This window comes from Solanum stenotomum, chromosome 4, assembly GCF_019186545.1.
Source record: "Solanum stenotomum isolate F172 chromosome 4, ASM1918654v1, whole genome shotgun sequence".
NCBI lineage: Eukaryota > Viridiplantae > Streptophyta > Magnoliopsida > Solanales > Solanaceae > Solanum > Solanum stenotomum.
The window spans coordinates 11,157,294-11,177,369 of NC_064285.1; the positions used below are offsets into that span (position 1 = coordinate 11,157,294).

Below are 20,076 nucleotides of genomic sequence, written 5' to 3' on the forward strand. Positions count from 1 at the left end.
TCGAATTTATAAAAGAAAATTAAATTGATTGACTCTCAGGTATCAAACTTTTCAGATGAAATATATTTAAATTCAGTTAATCAAGTTGAATAAATATTTTTAAAACTATCAATACTTGAGATGAAATCAATAATTCAAATCGAGTTTAGAAGTAAACTCTATACGTGAAAGCAAATGGCACGTGAGTAAATAAAAATCTGGAGCAGTTGAAACTTTAATTAGAACGGACACCTACCTACCGCTACTCCACCTCCGTTTCAACATTTCCCACACATTCAATTTCATCATATTGAAAATTGCAAATCATCAAAATTCTACAGTATGATCATCTGTATTGTACAACGATCAAATTCAACTGAGATATAGTAATCGCTGCTGCTGTAATTGTGTGGTCAATGATAATTGTGAAGGATTTGATTTGAAAGAGGTCCAAAAATGAGCACCGAAAGACAATCGGTGACTGTTCGGGACCTTGTTGAGGAAGCTAAGAAGAGAGTTGTTTTCTTAATCATATGCGCCATTGGACTCTCCTATCTAATGTCTCGTGAGTATTCATTTTCTTTTTCTAGCGCTATTGTAGTTTCACCCTAACCCTCTTTTGCCGCTGTTTATACAAGGTTAAATTTTTTTTTTTTTGTGTATATATGTAGTAGATATTGAATTTCTTTGTGTATTTACTTGTAAGTAGTTTTGAATACCCTTAATGAAAATCCTGATTCCGCCGCTGCTTAGGGCCTACCCTGTGTAGATGTACTTGAAGTAGGGAATTGATTGATTGGAAAGCTTAGGCTAGTGTATGACATTCCATACAAATCTTTTTGATCCGCGGTCCCTATAAAATCTCATTTTTTTTCATGGACAAGTAGGATGAATTCTTTGGTTCTTTATTTTGGTTGTAAAATGGAGTTTGATGAGGATTTTAATAATGGATGCGAAGTATGTAACTGTAGAGTGGATCATTTAGGCCTCCCTCTTCTTTTTGACCTTGCAAATTCTTTGCTTTCCATTCAACTACTTCAGTAAGGAGAGAGAAATGCAGCTTCTTTGGTGGCTTGAATGTGCTACATTGAGCACATGTGACTCGAAAAGCCCAAGAATCAGAGTGTGACTGCTGAAACTAACTATGAAATGACAATGTAGGGTCACTTTAATCGAGAACTTCCTAGAAGACTTTATAAACTAGCTAAATCATTAGGAGGAATGAGTTACTAAATGTAGATGTTATAAAACTTGGTAAACCAAAGAAGGAGAAAAGAAAAGAAAAGAACTGCTGCTCAAGTATATTGACCTGCATCGGCTCGATCTGCTGGACTTTGGATTTGCTACCTTGTGTGAATTCGGGTGTCAAAATATTACCTTGTAAGAACACTTTGACAGAGGGGTGCACCCAGTAAATAATAGGGTTTGATTCCTGACCACATGTGATTACCTTTGTCAGGGTCAAAGTGAGAGTGTTGGAAGCAGGTTCGCCAGAACCCAGTAGTTTTAATTCAAATCCTGTATATGTCTTAAAAATTCATTTAATATGTCTAAATTATTAATTTTGAACTCAATAACTCAAATGGACTAAAATCCCGAACCCATAAGTTTCAAATCCTGATTATGCCTCTTCTGATCACACAAGTTTATTCATTCAAAATGTGGTCAACTTCCTGCTCGTATATCGACGTGTGCTGATTGTTGATTCAGATAAATATGATTTCTACCGAAACATCCTACATGCTGAGGAAAGTACTAGGGATCCCATGCACGTTGATAGAAAGAAATTCAAGAGTTCTCTCTTCACTAGAAGGATTCCTGTGCAAAAAAATAAAATTAAGTAGTTGGAGAAAGGTTCATATCTCGTACGTACTCCCTTCTATAACCTGAGGCTGGCATGCAAGCGAGGCTTGATGCACATGCCATCCAAAGTTTCAAGTATTTTGGGTCTCTGTATCCAAGGAAATGAAGAGATTGACGATGATGTCACACATCATATTAATGCAGGGTGGATGAAATGGAGGCTTGCATTTGTAGTATTGTGTAATAAGTAGGTGTTACCAAAACTTAAAGGCAAGTTCTACAGTGTAGTGGTTCGACCAACTATATTGTATGGGGTAGAGTCTTGGTCAAGCAAGAACTCTCACATTCAGAAGATGAAAGTTGTAAAAATGAGGAAGCTACCGTGGATGTGTGCGCATACTAGGAGAGATAGGATTAGAAATGAAGATATCCAAAACAAAGTAGGAGTGACCTCGATGAAAGACAAGATGCGGAAGCAAGACTGAAATGGTTCAAACATGTGAAGAGAAGATGCATGGATGCCCAATTGCGGAGGTGTGAGAGGTTGGCTATAGATTGTTTCAGTTTAGCTAGAGGTAAGCCGAAGAAGTATAGCAGAGAGGTGATTAGACAAGACATGGTGCAGTTGCAGCTTACTAAGGACATGATCTTAGATAAAAGGTTATGGAGGATACAAATTAGGATAGTAGGTAGTAGAGCATCGTCTCACTTATCCTTCCATACTAGTAGTCCTAGCATTTCTCTTGTAGTTTCTTGTCCTTTGAGTTATGTTACTATGTACTGTCTCTTGTACTTCGATTATCGCACTATTTCGTTGTAGTCACTGATTTTTTGTTTTTAGAATGTTTTTTCATGCTTTCTATAGTATTTTTTCATGATTTCTTCACTTCTATTATTTCTTTTTTTGATATGATTTTTCTTGCTATCGAAAACAACCTCTCTAAATCCCAAGGTAGGTACACTCTACCCTCCCTAGAACCCACTTGTATACTGTTCCTTTTGTTCTTGATTTGCGCTAGACCATGGATAGATACTATTGATGCTTAGTTATGATCTAGTGCTTTTGCCGTCACATACTTTCACTCTATTGTGAAAACAGAGACTGAGAAGATAATAATTACTAATAAAATGTATGGAGTTCGGTAAATTGTTGAAAAGATGTTATACTAAGGTAAAGTTGTGCAAATTTGTACTTAAATTGTATTCGTTACACAATGATCTGAGGTCTGGGATGCTAGATATTTCCATTTAGGGTAAGGAATCAAATAGATCTGGATAGAAACAAGGAAAATAGGTCAATTAATTGATTGTTATTTTCAACAGGTGGTTGGGTACTACCAATAAAAAAAAAGATAAAAAAAGATCAGGTTGTTGAATTCTTCTTATCTGCAAGGCTAAGACCATTCTTAGCAGGATTTGTATACCATTAGATCCCGAAATGTAGCAAGCCATCAGACGAATTGCAAACATAGTTTCTGTGTGAGGATTCAACTTTTGAATTCAGAATCTCAACCTCACGAATCACGAGTAGAAAAACTGTTTAATACATTTTGAACAAGCTTTTTAAATACTATGCCATACCTTAACATCATATGACTTGATGAGGTCTCCATCCTTACCTTCCGACGTGAGAAATGCTTCCCATTGAAGTATGGGGGTCTAGTTTGTGAAGTTAGCCTCTTGGAATAGTGCGCTGATGGTAATTTATTGAGACATAATCTTTTCTCATTGGCCGAAAACAAATAGACGTGAGACCTTGCTCTGATACTAATTGAAAGTGCAAAGATGGGTTGGAGGGTGGGTGAGTTGATCCTTTTTAGTTGTATTAGTCGACTTCCTGTTTCTAGCAGTCAACTATTTAACCGAAAAGCAACAAACAGTTAATGCAAACAATAAAGTGCTGAAAGGAAATTTAACACCATATATATTTTTTTTGAGAATGAAACACCATATGTTTTTATACTGGTTGAGATTCAGAATGGATCTTAGTCCAGTCCCATTGAGGTGCAGGGGTGTTCTCTTCTAGCTTTTGTGTATTTTGAACTTATACAGTGCTTGTCGAGTATAGCTCCTAAGTCTACACTCAATTCTTTTTTCTCTTTTTCAATCTTTTGATACAAAGCTTTACCAACAATATTTTTCTCTCCTTTTTTTTAATACACCACTCAGAAAACAATGCTTGCTAAAAGTAGAATAGAGCTTGTGAGATGGTTCAGATGTATTGTATATCTTCTTCTTTCTTCAGTGACCTTATAGAGGTGGATGATTAGCTTGAAGGTTTTTTTAGAAGAGATGACAACCCAACAGAGTTGATCCTTGGAGAAGGAAGGAGTGCCCTGTTTACAAGAATGAGGTCTTGATTGACTTTCAATCAATTAGTCTGTTGATCAGCTTTGTGGAGCGATTCTCTCCAAGCGAGATCTGCATCTTGGTCGTCGTGATTTCTTCTTTATTGATGGGTTCTTGATAGCTTACTTTTGAATTCTCCTTGATTTGTGATGGTATCAATTATTTTTAATACCTTCCTTTGATTGATGAGATAAGAGGTCTTCCCGTTGATTGTAATCAATTTACAGCTTGCTTGTTGGGATCTTCCTGTTGATTGTAATCAACTTACAGCTTGCTTGTTAGCTGCTGTTCTTCATTTTCCTTTTGTGCTGCTTTACTGGATTCTTTCTTGAGTTCCTTTCCAGCCTGTATAATACATACACATCATCAAAATTAGGACACTAACTTCTATGAGAACTTATTTCCAGACTGCAAGAAGTCCCATTTTTATCAGGATGGCTAGAGAAAAATCCACAAAGTTAGGTGAATAAAAGAAGACGAAAACAATAAAACTATCAAGAAAAAGTTCCTAAAGGCTGGAAGTAATTATGGATAATTATTCTTGTGGCGATCGGCATGATGCATAGGATTCACAGTTCTCTTACAATTTACTCTATTGGATACCATTTCAAGGTCCACTATGATTCCACCAATAGATTTGATTCAGGAAGGCATAGAAGCCAATTTGAAGAAAGAATACAACCTAAAATAATTATGAGAGCAAGGCTGTAAAAGAAGCCAAATGTTGTCTGACTCGCAGGGAATATTTCTTTGCAACTTTTCTGACTACTTAATATGTCATAGATCCAAGTTGAGAAGCTTAAACTTGGAGGAACTAATAGAGGTGAAGCGCAAGTGGAATTGTACTCCTTTAATTTATGACCGATGACTAACAACTTAATACAATTGTGAAGACATGCATGATTGCTCAACAAAGGTAGAGCCAGGATTTGAAGCTTATGGGTTCAGGATCCTAGTTCTTTTGAGTTATTGAGTTCTAAATGAATAATTTGTGCATATTCAATGAAGTTTTTAAGACAAATACAGGGTTTGGACCAAAGCTACTGGGTTTGGCTGTACCCCGTAAGCCATATTCTAGTTCCACCCCTACTGGTCAAGCAATAGGCATGAAGATATGTTTTTATACCACGTGTGTGCATTTTTCCTCGATTTAATTCTATATAAATGTCTTTTTATCTTAGTATCTTCTCTTGAAATAAAATGTGTGCTCAAAGCAGGAAACAATCTGTTGCCATAAGACTTTGCCAAAGTTTATTGAAGGATTTGATCCTTCTTCTTTGTGCTCAGAGAAATCATTTTTTATTAATGTTCGAGCATTTCTGTAGTTGTGATGGCCATCTGTCTTGGGATTGAGTATGATGCTGTAAACTACTTTATTGATGTAGCGGAACAATTGTTGATGCAATTGCTGTACTTCACCGCTTGTAGTGTTTCCCAGTTTCTTGTATTGTAGCTGCCTATGTAGGAGCTAAGGCTAAGAACCTACACTTCTGTATGCCTGTCATGACAAATTTCTCTGTTTGTAAGCTACATGCATCTTTGAGAGATACTGTCTTGGTTTTTTTTATTTTTTAAAAACTGCAGTGTGATGAAGGCTGAATGTTTGCAATCTGTTGGGTCCAATATCTGGATTAAACTTACAGTTGACCATTCTTTAGAACATACTATGACGACAGGCCTTATAAACTTAAATTTTCATTTTCCCCTTGTTTTGCTTTGCAGTGACGAGCTCCTCAGTTTTTGTCAACTTGCCTGCAGCTGCACTCTTAATTGTTTCCCTTCGTTATCTGTCTCTTGATTTTGATGCGCGGATGAAAGCTGTAACATACAAAAGTAAGTCATCCATATCAAACAGCACTTTTCAGGGGAAACATATTGATACTCCAAGAACAGTTAATGAGAAGTCCACCTGGAGGAAGAAAGTAAGTTCACCTGCTGTCGAAGAAGCAATAGATCACTTCACCAGGCATATAGTTTCTGAATGGGTCACAGATCTCTGGTACTCCCGCATAACTTCTGATACACAGGGTCCTGAGGAACTTGTGCAGATCATGAATGGTGTACTAGGGGAAATTTCATGTCGCATGAGAACTATTAATCTTATAGATCTTATCACAAGGTTTAAAATTTTAGATCCTGGATGTTGCTGAAGATTTCCTCTCTACATTAACTTTTTATCTTAAAGAATTCATTCAACTGAACACATGCAGAGATATTATCAATCTAATACGCACTCACTTGGAGCTGTTTCGTGCAAGCAAAATAAAGATTCAGAAGAAACGGCCAAGCTCCTTGACAATTGCAGAGCTAGATGTGGAGCTTAAACTGGTGTTGGCTGCAGACAACAAATTACATCCTGCTTTGTTTTCTCCGGAGGCTGAGCACAAAGTAGTTTCATTTTTATTATCTCTTAACAACTGATAATCAATTGACTTCTAGAAGCCCTTTTGGTTAGGATGTTTTATTTATCTTATACTAGTCTTCTTGATCTGCAGGTACTCCAGCATCTTATGGATGGTCTCATTTCATACACTTTTCAGACAGAGGATGCACAGTGCTCTTTGTTCCACAACATTGTCAGGGAGCTTCTTGCTTGTGTTGTAATGCGACCAGTATTAAATATAGCTAATCCAAGGTAACAGCTTCCTAGATCTTGCTTGTTGTAGTCAAATTTTGTTTCTGCTCTTAATTTGTTCAATAACTTTTGTCAGGTTCATTAACGAGAGGATTGAGTCTCTAGTTGTTTCTGTAAAGAAGGGTGATAAAGGGAACACAGCAGCAGAAACTGAACCACAGTCCAGGCCGGTTGGATCTGGTAAAATATCAGCAGATCATTTTTCTCAGGTTTTAGATCCTTCTGCCAAGGGCGTAGAGCTTGTACAACTAAAAAATGACCAACCTAATAACACTGAGGAGGATGCCACGAACAGTATGAATGGAACAGATTTGTTGTTGGACCCTTTGCTTTCATTTGATGCTCGGTCTACTCGTTCTGGGAGTTCTTTGCCATCACAAGCTGATGCAGATGACGGAAGAGGTATTCAGAGACACCACTCTGGAGGAGAGTGGGGTGAAAGGCTAGATTTGCTTTCTCGTAGAAAGACTGAAGCCCTGGCCCCTGAAAATTTAGACAATATGTGGGCAAAAGGCAGAAACTATAAACGGAAAGAAGAGGCCAATTTAGCATCTGATAAACTCAAGAAGAGTTCATTGGTAAGTGCACCAAAATCGTCGGGACAGTCAAAGGAAGCTAAACAGAAAGAGAGTGAGAGAGAAAACAAGGTTGGAGCTAAGCATTATGTGAAGGACAATGCTCCCTCGCAAGGTGATTTGAAAAGACCAATTTATCCTCCAGATTACTCGTATCAAGAGGAAAATGAACATAGCTCAGATGAGGTTGAATCAGAGAGCAGTAGTTCTTACACTACTGAAGATGAAGAACCCAGCAGTGTGACTGGTTTTGACTCTCCTGGAACTCAAGTGTGGGATGGGAAAAATATAAGGAATGTCAATCACATTCATCATCCACTTGAAAATAATGAAGGCCATAAGAGAAGAAAAGGAAAAGCTAGTAAAACACATATCCGCTCTAAACACTTAAATAGAGTACTGTCTGGACGGAAAAGGTCTAGATTAAGCAACCAAACGGAACACTTGTGGCAAGAGACACAAAGAGCCAGCTTCTTACAGGGGGATGGACAAGATATATTAAATTCCAAAGAAAATGTGAAACCGGATGGTCTAAGTGATGACTCTGAGACAGAAATATTCAGTAGAATTTCTAGTGACACTAACGCATCATCATATGTCTCGTCAAGAAGCTTTTCGGAAATTCATAGTATGGGTCCTTATTCTACAACAGGTTCTATAATTGCTGATTCTTTTTTGAAATTAAGAAGTGAGGTATGAATTTGATTGTCATCCTTTTGTCCATGTTACCGACTTAAGGATTAACTCGGATGATCTTGGACGTCTACTGAATAAGCTTTTTCTCTGTTGCAGGTCCTGAGTGCTAATATCGTAAGAAGTGGCGCCAAAACTTTTGCTGTTTATTCCATATCTGTTACAGACATGAACAATAATAGTTGGTCTATCAAAAGAAGGTAGAGTGATTTGAACTTTCTACTGTTAGGCGGTGTGATGATCACTCTTTTGTAGAGATTGTCATCTCAAGAATCTCTTGCATCAAATTAAAATTTAGGCTGCTGGTTGCAGGTTTCAACATTTTGAGGAGCTACACTGGCGTCTTAAGGAGTTTCCGGAGTACAATCTTCATTTACCTCCCAAGCATTTCCTCTCTTCAAGTCTGGATGTTCATGTCATTCGAGAACGGTGCAAATCACTTGACATATATTTGAAGGTGATACTTTAATAGACGGCACGTGACAGTCCCTTCCTTTAGCAATCAATATTACTTTCTTCCAGATCATAGTGACATCATGTTATACACATTTGCTATGATATGTAAATAATGTTGAAATGTTACTCTTTCACTCTTTTTTAAATATTGTTATACTTTGCGTTTTATCCAGTGTTATCAAAGGCGCGCTTTAAGCACACTTAAGCCCTAAAGCAAGGCTCAAAACGTGTTGAGCTCTTCGCCTCGCTTTATGTGCCCTTTAGTGTCGTCATCAAGGTTCTAAGACAAACTTTTCCTTGCCAATGAGCCTCTTATGAAGAATTGACACTAAACAATTGATATTTCACTTTATAATTAAAAAAAATCGATTTCATTGGTCATATATTTGTCATTCATGTTTATAATTATTAGTCTTGGACTAAACATATATATTTGTATTTTTTTTTGCCCTTTGCGCCTTTTTTCATTAAAGCCCACGCTTTATTTGCACTTTGCGCTTCAAGCCCCCACGGACCTTAGAGTTTTTTTGCGCTTTTCGCCTTCGATAACACTGGTTTTATCATAGCACTTAATCTTGGTCTTAGTTCTTTAATAGTACTTGGACTTTCATATCTGCCAAGAATTGTCTTTCATATTCCTGAAATCAATAAAATACCTTTACTAGTTCTAGTGCTATTTGGACGTCATGGGTTGCCAAGAGAAGGTTAAGATTAATCAGGAAACTGCGTTTTTGTATATAGACCTCTAAAAGATCTTGTTCACTTTTTTCTACTATTTTGCTTTTATTTCATTTTTCTAATGTTGTCTTTGTATTTTTTTGGCTACTGTTTCTGCTTTCCTCAGAAACTTCTGCTGCTCCCAACTATTTCCAACTCCATCGAAGTATGGGACTTCCTCAGTGTGGATTCACAGGTTGAAAACATTATCAGTTTACAGTTTTCTTACTCTGGATAGTTTTTAGAACAAAGAGAATTGATTTTACATTCTTTCTTTGTTCCTTTGTTTTGTTGTGCAGACATATAGCTTCTCAAACTCCTTGTCCATAATTGAAACATTACAGGGTGAGTAATCTGAGTTAGCATGATGAGAGGGAAAAGGGGTGGGGCATCGTCCTGTGTGTTAGTTATAAATAGTTTATATGGATACTGGATTTCAGCTGACCTGGACAGCACTGTACGCCAAAAGAGTAAAGAACCTCCACATGGTATAAGCCCTCGAACTGTTCTGTTATCCTCCAAGGGGAAGCATTCTAATACTGAAAGCAAGAATCCAACTTCAAGGATGGAACAAGATCATGCAGGACATGAACCAAGATTCAGGAAAGATTATGTCGTACTCTCTCCTCCAAAAAGACCTCTCACAGAAACTTTTGAGGATTCAAATAGTGACAACCCCAAACATATGTGACTATCAAATTAAGCTCTTGGACTTGATTTTAAATGCACTTGTGTCATGGACTTCACTGGACCTGTTGACTTGGGGTTCATTTTTAGGAGGAATGCATTCTGGGTGGCTAAACAGGTTTTACAATTGGGAATGGGTGATGCATTTGATGATTGGCTGATTGAGAAAATCCAGCGTCTGCGCAGGGGTTCAGTAGTTGCTGCAGGTATCCAACGTGTTGAGCAGGTATTGTTCAAGTGCCTATTTGTTCATTTTTCAAGAAAGAGAGGTGCTAATGACAATTCTATTTGCATGTGGAATAGTTGTGTTTTTGGCTCACTGGATAAGTGTCGTTAACTCTTAACATATTTTTGTTCGAGAAATTCTTGTGTCTTTTTATTCTTTTCTGATTGTGCTCTATGTTCTTTCTCCCCTTTTAGGGGGTGGAGACAGGGCACTGGAGTATGTACTGTCATCAGTCATCATCTAACTTGCTTTATTGATATATCTTGCACATCCATTCAAATGAAAGAGCTGGTGCATGCTTCTTTAAAATCCCAGTTTCCCATGACTCTGGACAGCCAAAATTTCAATGTTGGACTAAGTACCAGTTAATTCTTTGTGCTCCATGTAGATTCTCTGGCCGGATGGTATATTCATCACAAAGCACCCAGCACGTCAACGTCCTGCACCTTCCTCATCCCCCAATTCTCCTCCAGGCCAGCCTTCAACTCCATTATCTTCGCCTAGGCTGGAGGATTCACAGAAACTGGATGAGATGCAGAAGCAGGAAGCAGAGCAACGTGCAAAATTTGTTTATGAGCTAATGATTGGTTGGTTCTTTTACCATATTCTGTTGGATATAAGCATTCAACTCAACTCATTTTCTTTTTTCCGTACTCTACAATTGTTCAACTCCTATTATCATTTGCAGAGAAGGCACCAGCTGCTATTGTAGGACTTGTTGGTCACAAAGAATACGAACAATGTGCAAAGGATCTTTATTACTTCATCCAGGTAATCACTATGTCATTGCGTTTAGGGAACTAGTTATATGATCTATACCGTATTAACTTCTTTCATCTGTCTTAGTTTCTGTGTTTGACCTCTTCTAACTTCTAAGAATCAACTCGTTGAGAAACTTTTTTCTTGTACAGTCATCTGTGTGTATGAAGCAGTTAGTTCTTGATCTTCTTGAGCTATTACTGGTGTCCGCATTCCCAGAGCTGACTTCTGTATTTAACACATTGCATGAGGAGAAGGAGAGATTTGGAGAACTCAAAATAGATTAAGTGGATCGTTTGCCAAAATGCCATTTCATTATACAATTTTAAGGAAAATCGTCAACAAGTTCTTCCCGTTAATCATGGTAAAGGTTTTGTTTGAGGATTTACTAAGACTTGTGTGTAATATTCTTCTTTCTGTGGAAGCACAAAATGCTTGGTTCATTTTGTCAAATATGTAAAAATGTTGGGAGGGCCATGACTGTTCCAAGATTTTTGGAAAGAGAAGTTATGAACCAACAGTCATAAATATTATATGTTAAGATGTCTGGAAATCCACAAATGATGGATTAGTAAATAGCAAGATATGACTTATTTATACTGAATATGAATATTTAAGATGAAGCTAGAGTTTGGCTATAGATTCTCAAATATTTTTGTCATTTTTGGTGAAGTTTCATTATGTGTTTGATTATAATTTTTGTGAGAAATATTTGACTTTTTAAAGAAACACGATTTATATCCATAAGTTCCAAAAACTATTTAACATTCAAAAATTTACAAAAGCATAGAGAGACATGGACCTAACAACGAGGATAATCTAAACAATCGACAAAATGACTTAAATGACATACTATAGGCAAAATACAATGGTTCAACTAACAAAAAAGTACATTTGTCGTATCCAGGGATGGACCCACACTTGGTTAAGGGGTGTCAAGCGACACCCCTTTGCCAGAAAATTACATTGTATATAGAGGTCAAATTTTGGTTTAATAAATATATATAAAAGTATTGACACCCCATGATAATAGTGAAATGTTTAGTCTTGTGGTTAAGAAATTGTAAATATTCCTTAAAGTTGTGTGTTCAAGCCTTAGTTGGCCTAGTTAAGGTTATATCTTCTCCTTATAGGCACTACTTCCACTTGAAGAGGTCTCTTTAGCAAAGAAGTCATCGACCTCGAATAGCCAGCTTTCTTGCACCATCTGGTAACATATAAGGCCGCCATAACTTCATAATATTACTTAAAATAATATTTGAATGTTTTAGCTAAAGTTTTTTTTTTTCTCATCTCGTATTCACATTGGAGCATGATTAAACTCAGATTCACATCAGAAAGTCCTATATTGAATTTGGGTGGGTAAAGTGATTAATTCTCGATTAAGATTGAAGCATGATTAAATTTAGATTCGCATCGGAAAGTCCCATATTGGATTTGGGTGGGTAAAGTGATTAATTTTCGATTAAGGATAAAAGAGTATAAGGGTGTCCAAGAATAATGATGTGTGGGGCTGTCAAAATAATATTAAAAAATATTATGATATTTGAGATTTGAACCTGGAACTCCCTTATTCAAATTGACACCCATTACCATTACGCCAAAGATTGAATTTTCCGACTTTGAATATATATCCTTTAAAGATAGAATTTGGCATATATATACAAAGTAATTTTCCGACGAAGGGTGTCCGATTGGGTGGCTGTGGCTACGTCACTGAGTCTCTACCACGACCCTTCTTAGTGTTTCAGCTAAAGTTGAAATTAATGAAGTTCATAGTGTAATTACTCATCATAAGCTATGTGAAATCAAATAATACATTTTATGTAGCATTTTCATCTACTGAAAGCTAGCAGACTTAGGATGTTAGTCTACTTTTTTTTTTATTTTTCACGTTTGGCGCGTTTATTTAAAAATAACTTCTTTTAATATATTTTCAGCTGATATATAATACTTATATGTTGCGGTTCTGATTAATTCAAATTGACATAGTATAATGTCTTTGTTGAATATTTTTGTCCATGTTAAATCTATACCTTCAATTAAATAGAGTAATCTAATCTCAATTTTAATCCAAAATATTCTATCTTATCCTATTCAATTTGTTATTATTTTATATTACCTCTTAGATGAATTAAAATAATCCCAAAATTATAATTCAAAACCTATAATTTTGTCTCCAAACCAGACGACCCCTAACTATTATTGTTGTTGTTGGTAAAATAAATATAACTTGATGATCAAACTTTTTAAGAAGAGGGTAAAACTTCAACATCTCACTGCTGGAACAACATTTAATTTAGCATTGATTGAGTGTACTATTAATGGTAGTTCCATAGTTGCTTAGAATTATGTAGATATTAATTATTTTATCTTGGGAAAAGGGCCAAAAATGCTCTTAAACTATGTGAAAGGAACAAAAATGTCATCCGTTTATAGTTTGGCTCAATAATACCCTTACCGTTAATACTTTTGTTCAAAAATTCCCTTAAACTATACGAAAGGAATAAAAATGCCATGCGTTCATAGTTTGGTCAAAAATGTCTTTGCCGTCAATACTTTGGTCCTAAAATGTCCTTATTGTTATTTAATGGGTCAAAAATGCTCATTTTCCAAATAAATATATTATTATTATATTTTTTACACATTCTTTTTCAATTAATGTTTTTTTTTAAAAAAAAATTAGTAAATGTTTATTTTACTTCAATTAAAAAAAATGAAAATATTTCTTATTTTACTATCATTATTTTTTATCGTTATATAAATATAAATTAATGACAAATTACTATGATCTTATATATATGACATATATTATCTGGGTACATGAAGTTATTCTATTTTTTAATTGATAAAATGAGATTAAGAAGAAAAAAATATTTCCTACATTTATTTGTTAAAGTGATTTTAGAAGAAAGAAAACAATAATAGTATTCTTTAATAATATTTATATTAGGAAGAACATGTGTTTAAAAAGAAAAAATAATATATTTATTCGGAAAACGACATTTTTGACCCATTTTGTAACTATAGGGGCATTTCTGGATCAAAGTATTGACTGCAAGGGCATTTTTGAGCAAAAGTAGCGACGATAAGGGCATTTTTGAGCAAAACTATAAACGAAGGCATTTTTATTCCTTTCACATAGTTTAAGGGCATTTTGACCCTTTTCCCTTTTATCTTATATCTCGTAATTTATACATATATTAATTATACAAAGTTCTAAATTGTAAATCAAAGACTTTCTCTGTCCCTAATTACTTGTCCATTTTTGAATTGACACACTTATTAAGAAAATAATTATTGACATTGCGAATTTAACATTTTACCCCTATTAATAATGAAGTAGATGAATTAAAAACTTGAGATTCTCAAGAAGTTCTACCTTTTTCAAAGTAATTAACTGAGGGTAATAGGTAAAACAAATTGTTCTTTATTGATTTGTCAAAATGGACAAGTAATTAGGGACAACTAAAAAAGGAAAAGTGGACAAATAATTAGGGACATAAGGAGTATCGTATTAATTGTATATGTAAATAACCTTTTTAACTAACTAACAAACATTGTGCCACCTCTATTCCGAGTTATATGACATGATTTTTCTTAGTTAATCTATTTAACAACACATTTCTTTATTTGACAAATATTTATTGGGAAACTTACATAAATATACTATATTAAAAAATATTTACCATTTATAGCAATAACATTTTTTTTTCACTTGATCACTTTTAATACATTTATAATACACTTTTAATACATATTACAGAAAATAATCTATTATTCACATATAATACAAGTTTTATTGATGGATAATACATTTATTACATATTTAATACATTTGTAATACAATGTGTCAATTTCTTACCAAATAAACATAATATATTTAAAAAAAACAGTTATAATACATATATATTGCATACATAATTCACTTTTAATACATATTGCAGGTTTAACATAGTATTGCTATAAATGGTAATAAATAAAAGGCATAATACATAAATATGCCCTTTAACTTTAACTCATTTTACATTTATGCCCTCCAACTTTAAGTATGCACAAGTAGACACTTAAACTTGTATAAAATTAAACAAATAGACACACACGTCCTACGTGGCATCCTACATTAGGGGTGTGCATTCGGTTTTTTGGTTTGGTTTTATACTATTCGGTTTGGATTTTCAGTTTTTGGTTTTGTAAAAGTGTAACCCAATCCGATCCAAAATAAATTTGGTTTGGTTTGGTTTTTCTCTATTCGGTTTGGCTTTTTTCGGTTTGGTTATTCGGTTATGTCAATAATTAATAACATATATAACCAAAGTAATAATATTTAATCTCTTAAATATACTTTCTAATATAAATCATAAGTATTGAAATACAATACTTATAAGTATACTTATTGTAGATGTAATTCAAACATAAAAGGGAGAAGACACAAGTACCCCCTAGACTATGACCGAAATCCCAGAGACACACCTTAACTAAATTAAGGTCCTATTACCCCCTTGAACTCATTTTTTTTGTAATTTTGTACACCTTTTGACTTATGTGGCACGTCACGCGACTCCACGCAGTATATATATATAATTCGGTTTTTTTCGGTTTTTCGGTTTTTATCTTTTAAAATCCAAAACCAAACAAAGTAATTTATTAATCCAAAACCAATCCGAAAAACCAAAAAACCAATCCAAATAAAATTTCGATTTGGTTTGGTTTGGTTATTCGGTTTAATCCGAATAGTGCACACCCCTATCCTACATGGCAATTTGCGTCCTACGTGGTGTTCGGTGTGTATTATGCCACATAAGACTCATGTGTCTACTTGTTCAACTTTATACAAGTTTAAGTGTCTACTTGTGCACACTCAAAGTTGGAGGGTATAAATGTGAAATGAGGCCAAGTTAAATGACATATTTATGTATTATGCCTAAATAAAAAGTATCGCTAACATTTGTAATTATTTATTAAAAGGCACTCATCCAAGTAATTTTTCCATATATTTACACTATAACCTAGGGGTGCCAAAAATGAGCCCAAATATAGGTAACCCGTCCAACCAGCCCAAAATTTTAAGGGTCGGACTCAAGATAAATTGAATTGAGTTCAATCTCAAGACATTCAAGCCTTAATTTTGAAGAGATAATACATTTTAACTATTACTCAATCTATTCCATATTAACTGAATTTTTTGGTTTTTTTCATTGTTCAAAATAATTAAAATTTTCAAAGTTCAAGATGAATGATACTCCCTCTGTCCCAATTTATGTGACACATTTCGGATTTTGAGATTCAAACAAGTTTATCTTTNAAGTAATTTTTCCATATATTTACACTATAACCTAGGGGTGCCAAAAATGAGCCCAAATATAGGTAACCCGTCCAACCAGCCCAAAATTTTAAGGGTCGGACTCAAGATAAATTGAATTGAGTTCAATCTCAAGACATTCAAGCCTTAATTTTGAAGAGATAATACATTTTAACTATTACTCAATCTATTCCATATTAACTGAATTTTTTGGTTTTTTTCATTGTTCAAAATAATTAAAATTTTCAAAGTTCAAGATGAATGATACTCCCTCTGTCCCAATTTATGTGACACATTTCGGATTTTGAGATTCAAACAAGTTTATCTTTGACCGTAATTTTTTCCAATATCTTTAAAATATTTTGAATTATCAATTATTGAGGCTTATAGTACTTTTTACGTAGTTTACAAATATATAAATTTCATTTTAAAAAATTTGAAGATTTCATGAGCAAATCCTCAGTCAAACTTAAATTGTTTGACTCTCGAAAAGCGAAATGTGTCACATAAATTGGGACAGAAAGAGTAATGCATTTTAACTATTATTCCATCTATTCCACATATGATGATATGATGATATACGTTAAGCATAGTACATAAATATGACCTTTAACTTGGCGTTAGCTAACATCTATGCCCTCCAACTTCGAGTGTGCACAAGTAGACACTTAAACTAGTATGAAATTGAATAAATAGACACAGTCGTCCTATGTACGTGGTGTCTTACATGACAATTTTGTATCCTATGTATTTTATGTCATATAGGACACGTGTGTCTGCTTGTTCAATTTTGTGCAAGTTTAAGTCAATTTAAAGGGCATGTTTCTATCACAATGATATGATATGATGATATTTTGAAGAAACTACAAGTTGAAGTGCCTCAATAAATTAGCCATTGGTGTTAATGTGGTTGTTGATTAGTCAATTTCAAGATAGTAGAGGTCCATTTGAAGGAGAGTTAATAGTAGTACCTACCTGAAAGCCTTGCAATAGGAGAGTTCTGATTAATTCAAATTGACATAGTATAATGTCTTTGTTGAATATTTCTGTCCATGTTAAATTTATACCTTCAATTAAGTAGAGTAATTTAATCTCAATCTTAATACTAGATATTCTATCTTATCCTATTCAATTTGTTATTATTTTATCTTACCTCTTAGATGAATTGAAATAATCTCAAAATTATAATTTAAAACCTACAATTTTGTCTGCGAACCAGACGACCCCTAACTATTATTGTTGTTGTTGGTAAAATTAATATAACTTGATGATCAGACTTTTTAAGAGGGTAAAACTTCAACATCTCACTGCTGGAACAACATTTAATTTAGGCATTGATTGACTGTACTATTAAAGGTAGTTCAATAGTTGCCTAGAATTATGTAGATATTAATTATTTTATCTTGGAAAAAGGGTAAAAATATATCCTTAAACTATGTGAAAGAAACAAAAATGTCTTTCGTTTATATTGTGGCTCAAAAATGTCCTTATCGTTTATACTTTGGTTCAAAAATGCCCTTAAACTATGTGAAAGGAACAAAAATGTCATGCGTTTGTAACTTGGTCCAAAAATGTCCTTGCCGTCAATACTTTGGTCAAAAAATGCCCCTATAAGTTACAAAATGGGTCAAAAATGCCCATTTTCCAAATAAATAGTATATTATTATTTTCTTTTTGACACATCTTCTTCCTAATATAAATATTATTAAAGAACACTATTCTTGTGTTCTTTCTTCTAAAATCACTTTAACAAATAAAAATATAGGAAATACTTTTTTTCTTCTTAATCTCATTTTATCAATTAAAATAGAATAACTTCATGTATCCTTTCGACAAATAATATATGTCATATATATAAGATCATAGTATATTCATCATTGCTTTATATTTATATAATGATAAAAAATAATGATAATAAAATAAGAAATATTCAGATTCAGCCCATTAAGTGCGTTTGATTTTTAGGTCTGAATCTTAATCATTAAGATTCATTCCATTAAGTTTGTTTGTTTCTTTTTTACAAAACCTCTTAATTGGTCTTAATGAGTCTGAATGAATTAGATCTATAACAGAGTCTTAATACCATTCAGACTCTATTAAAATAATAAGCGTTCTTTCATAAACAAATTCTCTTCTTCCTTGCTTCTCTTCTGGACAAGTTTCAAGTTCCTTCCTCTTCTTTTCCAACCAAATACCATTTTTTTCTCTCTTTTGAATAAGTATGTTTTCATAATCTTTACAAGTATTTATCTAATATTTTTAATATATACAATATTCTTGGGTGAATTGATATTTATGAAGAACTCTTCTTGTCACAATTCGTTTGTTGTCAAAGAAGGAAGAAGTTATCATTGTTTCTTGAGAAAAAATTGTTTGAGAAAATAAATAGATCATCTTTTTTCTGGGATGGGTTATAATCTTATTCTTGAAACAACTTTTTGGAAGAAGTATTCTTGGTTTGGATTATAACTTTTATTGATATAGGGTTTAATTCTCAATTTTAAAAAAAAGAATATTATGCACATTCTTAATGATTTAGTGTTCTGACCTAGAAACTACATCTTAATATTCAGACAAGCATTTAGATTCTGACATCTTAATCTTAATGATAATCTTAATATTCAGATGTGCATTCAGATTCAGACCTTTTAATCTTAATGAAAACAAATGAGGCATTTTCCCTTTTATATTTTATCTCATAATTTATACATATATTAATTATACAAAGTTCTAAATTGTAAATCAAATATTTCCTCTGTCCCTAATTATTTGTCCACTTTTGAATTGACACATCTATTAAGAAAATAATTATTGACATTGCGAATTTACCATTTTATCCCTATTAAATATGAAGTGGATGAATTAAAAATTTAAGATTTTTAAGAAGTTCTACCTTTTTTAAAGTAATTAATTGAAGATATAATAGATAAAAAAAATTGTTCTTCCTTGATTTGTCAAAATGAACAAGTACTTAGGGACAACTAAAAAAGGAAAAGTGGACACGTAATTAGGGACATATGGAGTATCGTATTAATTGTATATGTAAATAACATTTTTTTAACTAACTAACAAACATTGTGCTGCCTCTATTCCGAGTTATATGACATGGTTTTGTTCTGTTAATCTATTTAACACATTTCTTTATTTGACAAATATTTATTTACACTATAACCTAGGGGTGCCAAAAATGAGCCCAAATACAGGTAACCCACCCAACCAGCCCAGAATTTTAAGGATTGGACTCAAGATAAATTGAATTGAGTTCAATCTCAAGACATTCAAGCCTTAATTTTGAAGAGATAATACATTTTAACTATTACTCCCTCTATTCCATATTAACTGAATTTTTGAGCTTTTTTTCATTGTTCAAAATAATTAAATTGTTCAAAGTTCAAGATGAATGTTTGAATTTTTTTCCAAATTTGCCCTTTCCGTTAACGAAGTTTGATATTTTCTAGGAGATAAATTGCACTATTTGCAAAGTTATATTTATGATTTCTCAAAGGATAATAGTGGAAAGTATGGTTTAAATTATGTCTTTTAATGTTTTTCTTAATAAATGTGCATTGTCTCACAAATTCAGTTAAAATGGAATAGAGGGAGTATTTAATTAGATTGAGGGTGTGTTTGGTAGGAAGGAAAATGTTTTCCATGGAAAATGTTTTCCTAGAAAATGTTTTCTTGGAAAACAAGTTGATTTTTGACTTATTTTCTCATGTTTGGTTGGTGAATAGAAAATTTTTTCCAAAAAAGATTTTTAGTGTTTGATTTATGAATGAAAAATATTTTTGAAAAAATTCTTTTATTTTTACTAGAGTAGAAAATAATTGTTGAAATTGAAAATATTTTTTAAAAACAAACTTAATTTTTTTTGGGGGTGGGGGCTGGTAGGGGG

At 33.5% G+C, this 20,076-nt stretch overlaps 1 protein-coding gene across 1 annotated transcript; it reads left to right on the plus strand.

The window, feature by feature from the left end:
* The first annotated feature begins 215 nt into the window (after positions 1-215).
* On the plus strand, positions 216-11,536 carry LOC125861265 (uncharacterized). The gene is made up of 14 exons (XM_049541203.1): positions 216-544; positions 5,854-6,250; positions 6,342-6,519; positions 6,627-6,766; positions 6,843-8,034; positions 8,134-8,234; positions 8,347-8,491; positions 9,335-9,403; positions 9,507-9,552; positions 9,648-9,881; positions 9,912-10,120; positions 10,509-10,707; positions 10,809-10,891; positions 11,032-11,536. Exons 1-14 carry the CDS (start codon positions 436-438, stop codon positions 11,164-11,166), a joined length of 3,237 nt encoding a protein of 1,078 aa, XP_049397160.1. The 5' UTR covers positions 216-435; the 3' UTR covers positions 11,167-11,536.
* The last annotated feature ends 8,540 nt before the right edge of the window (positions 11,537-20,076 follow it).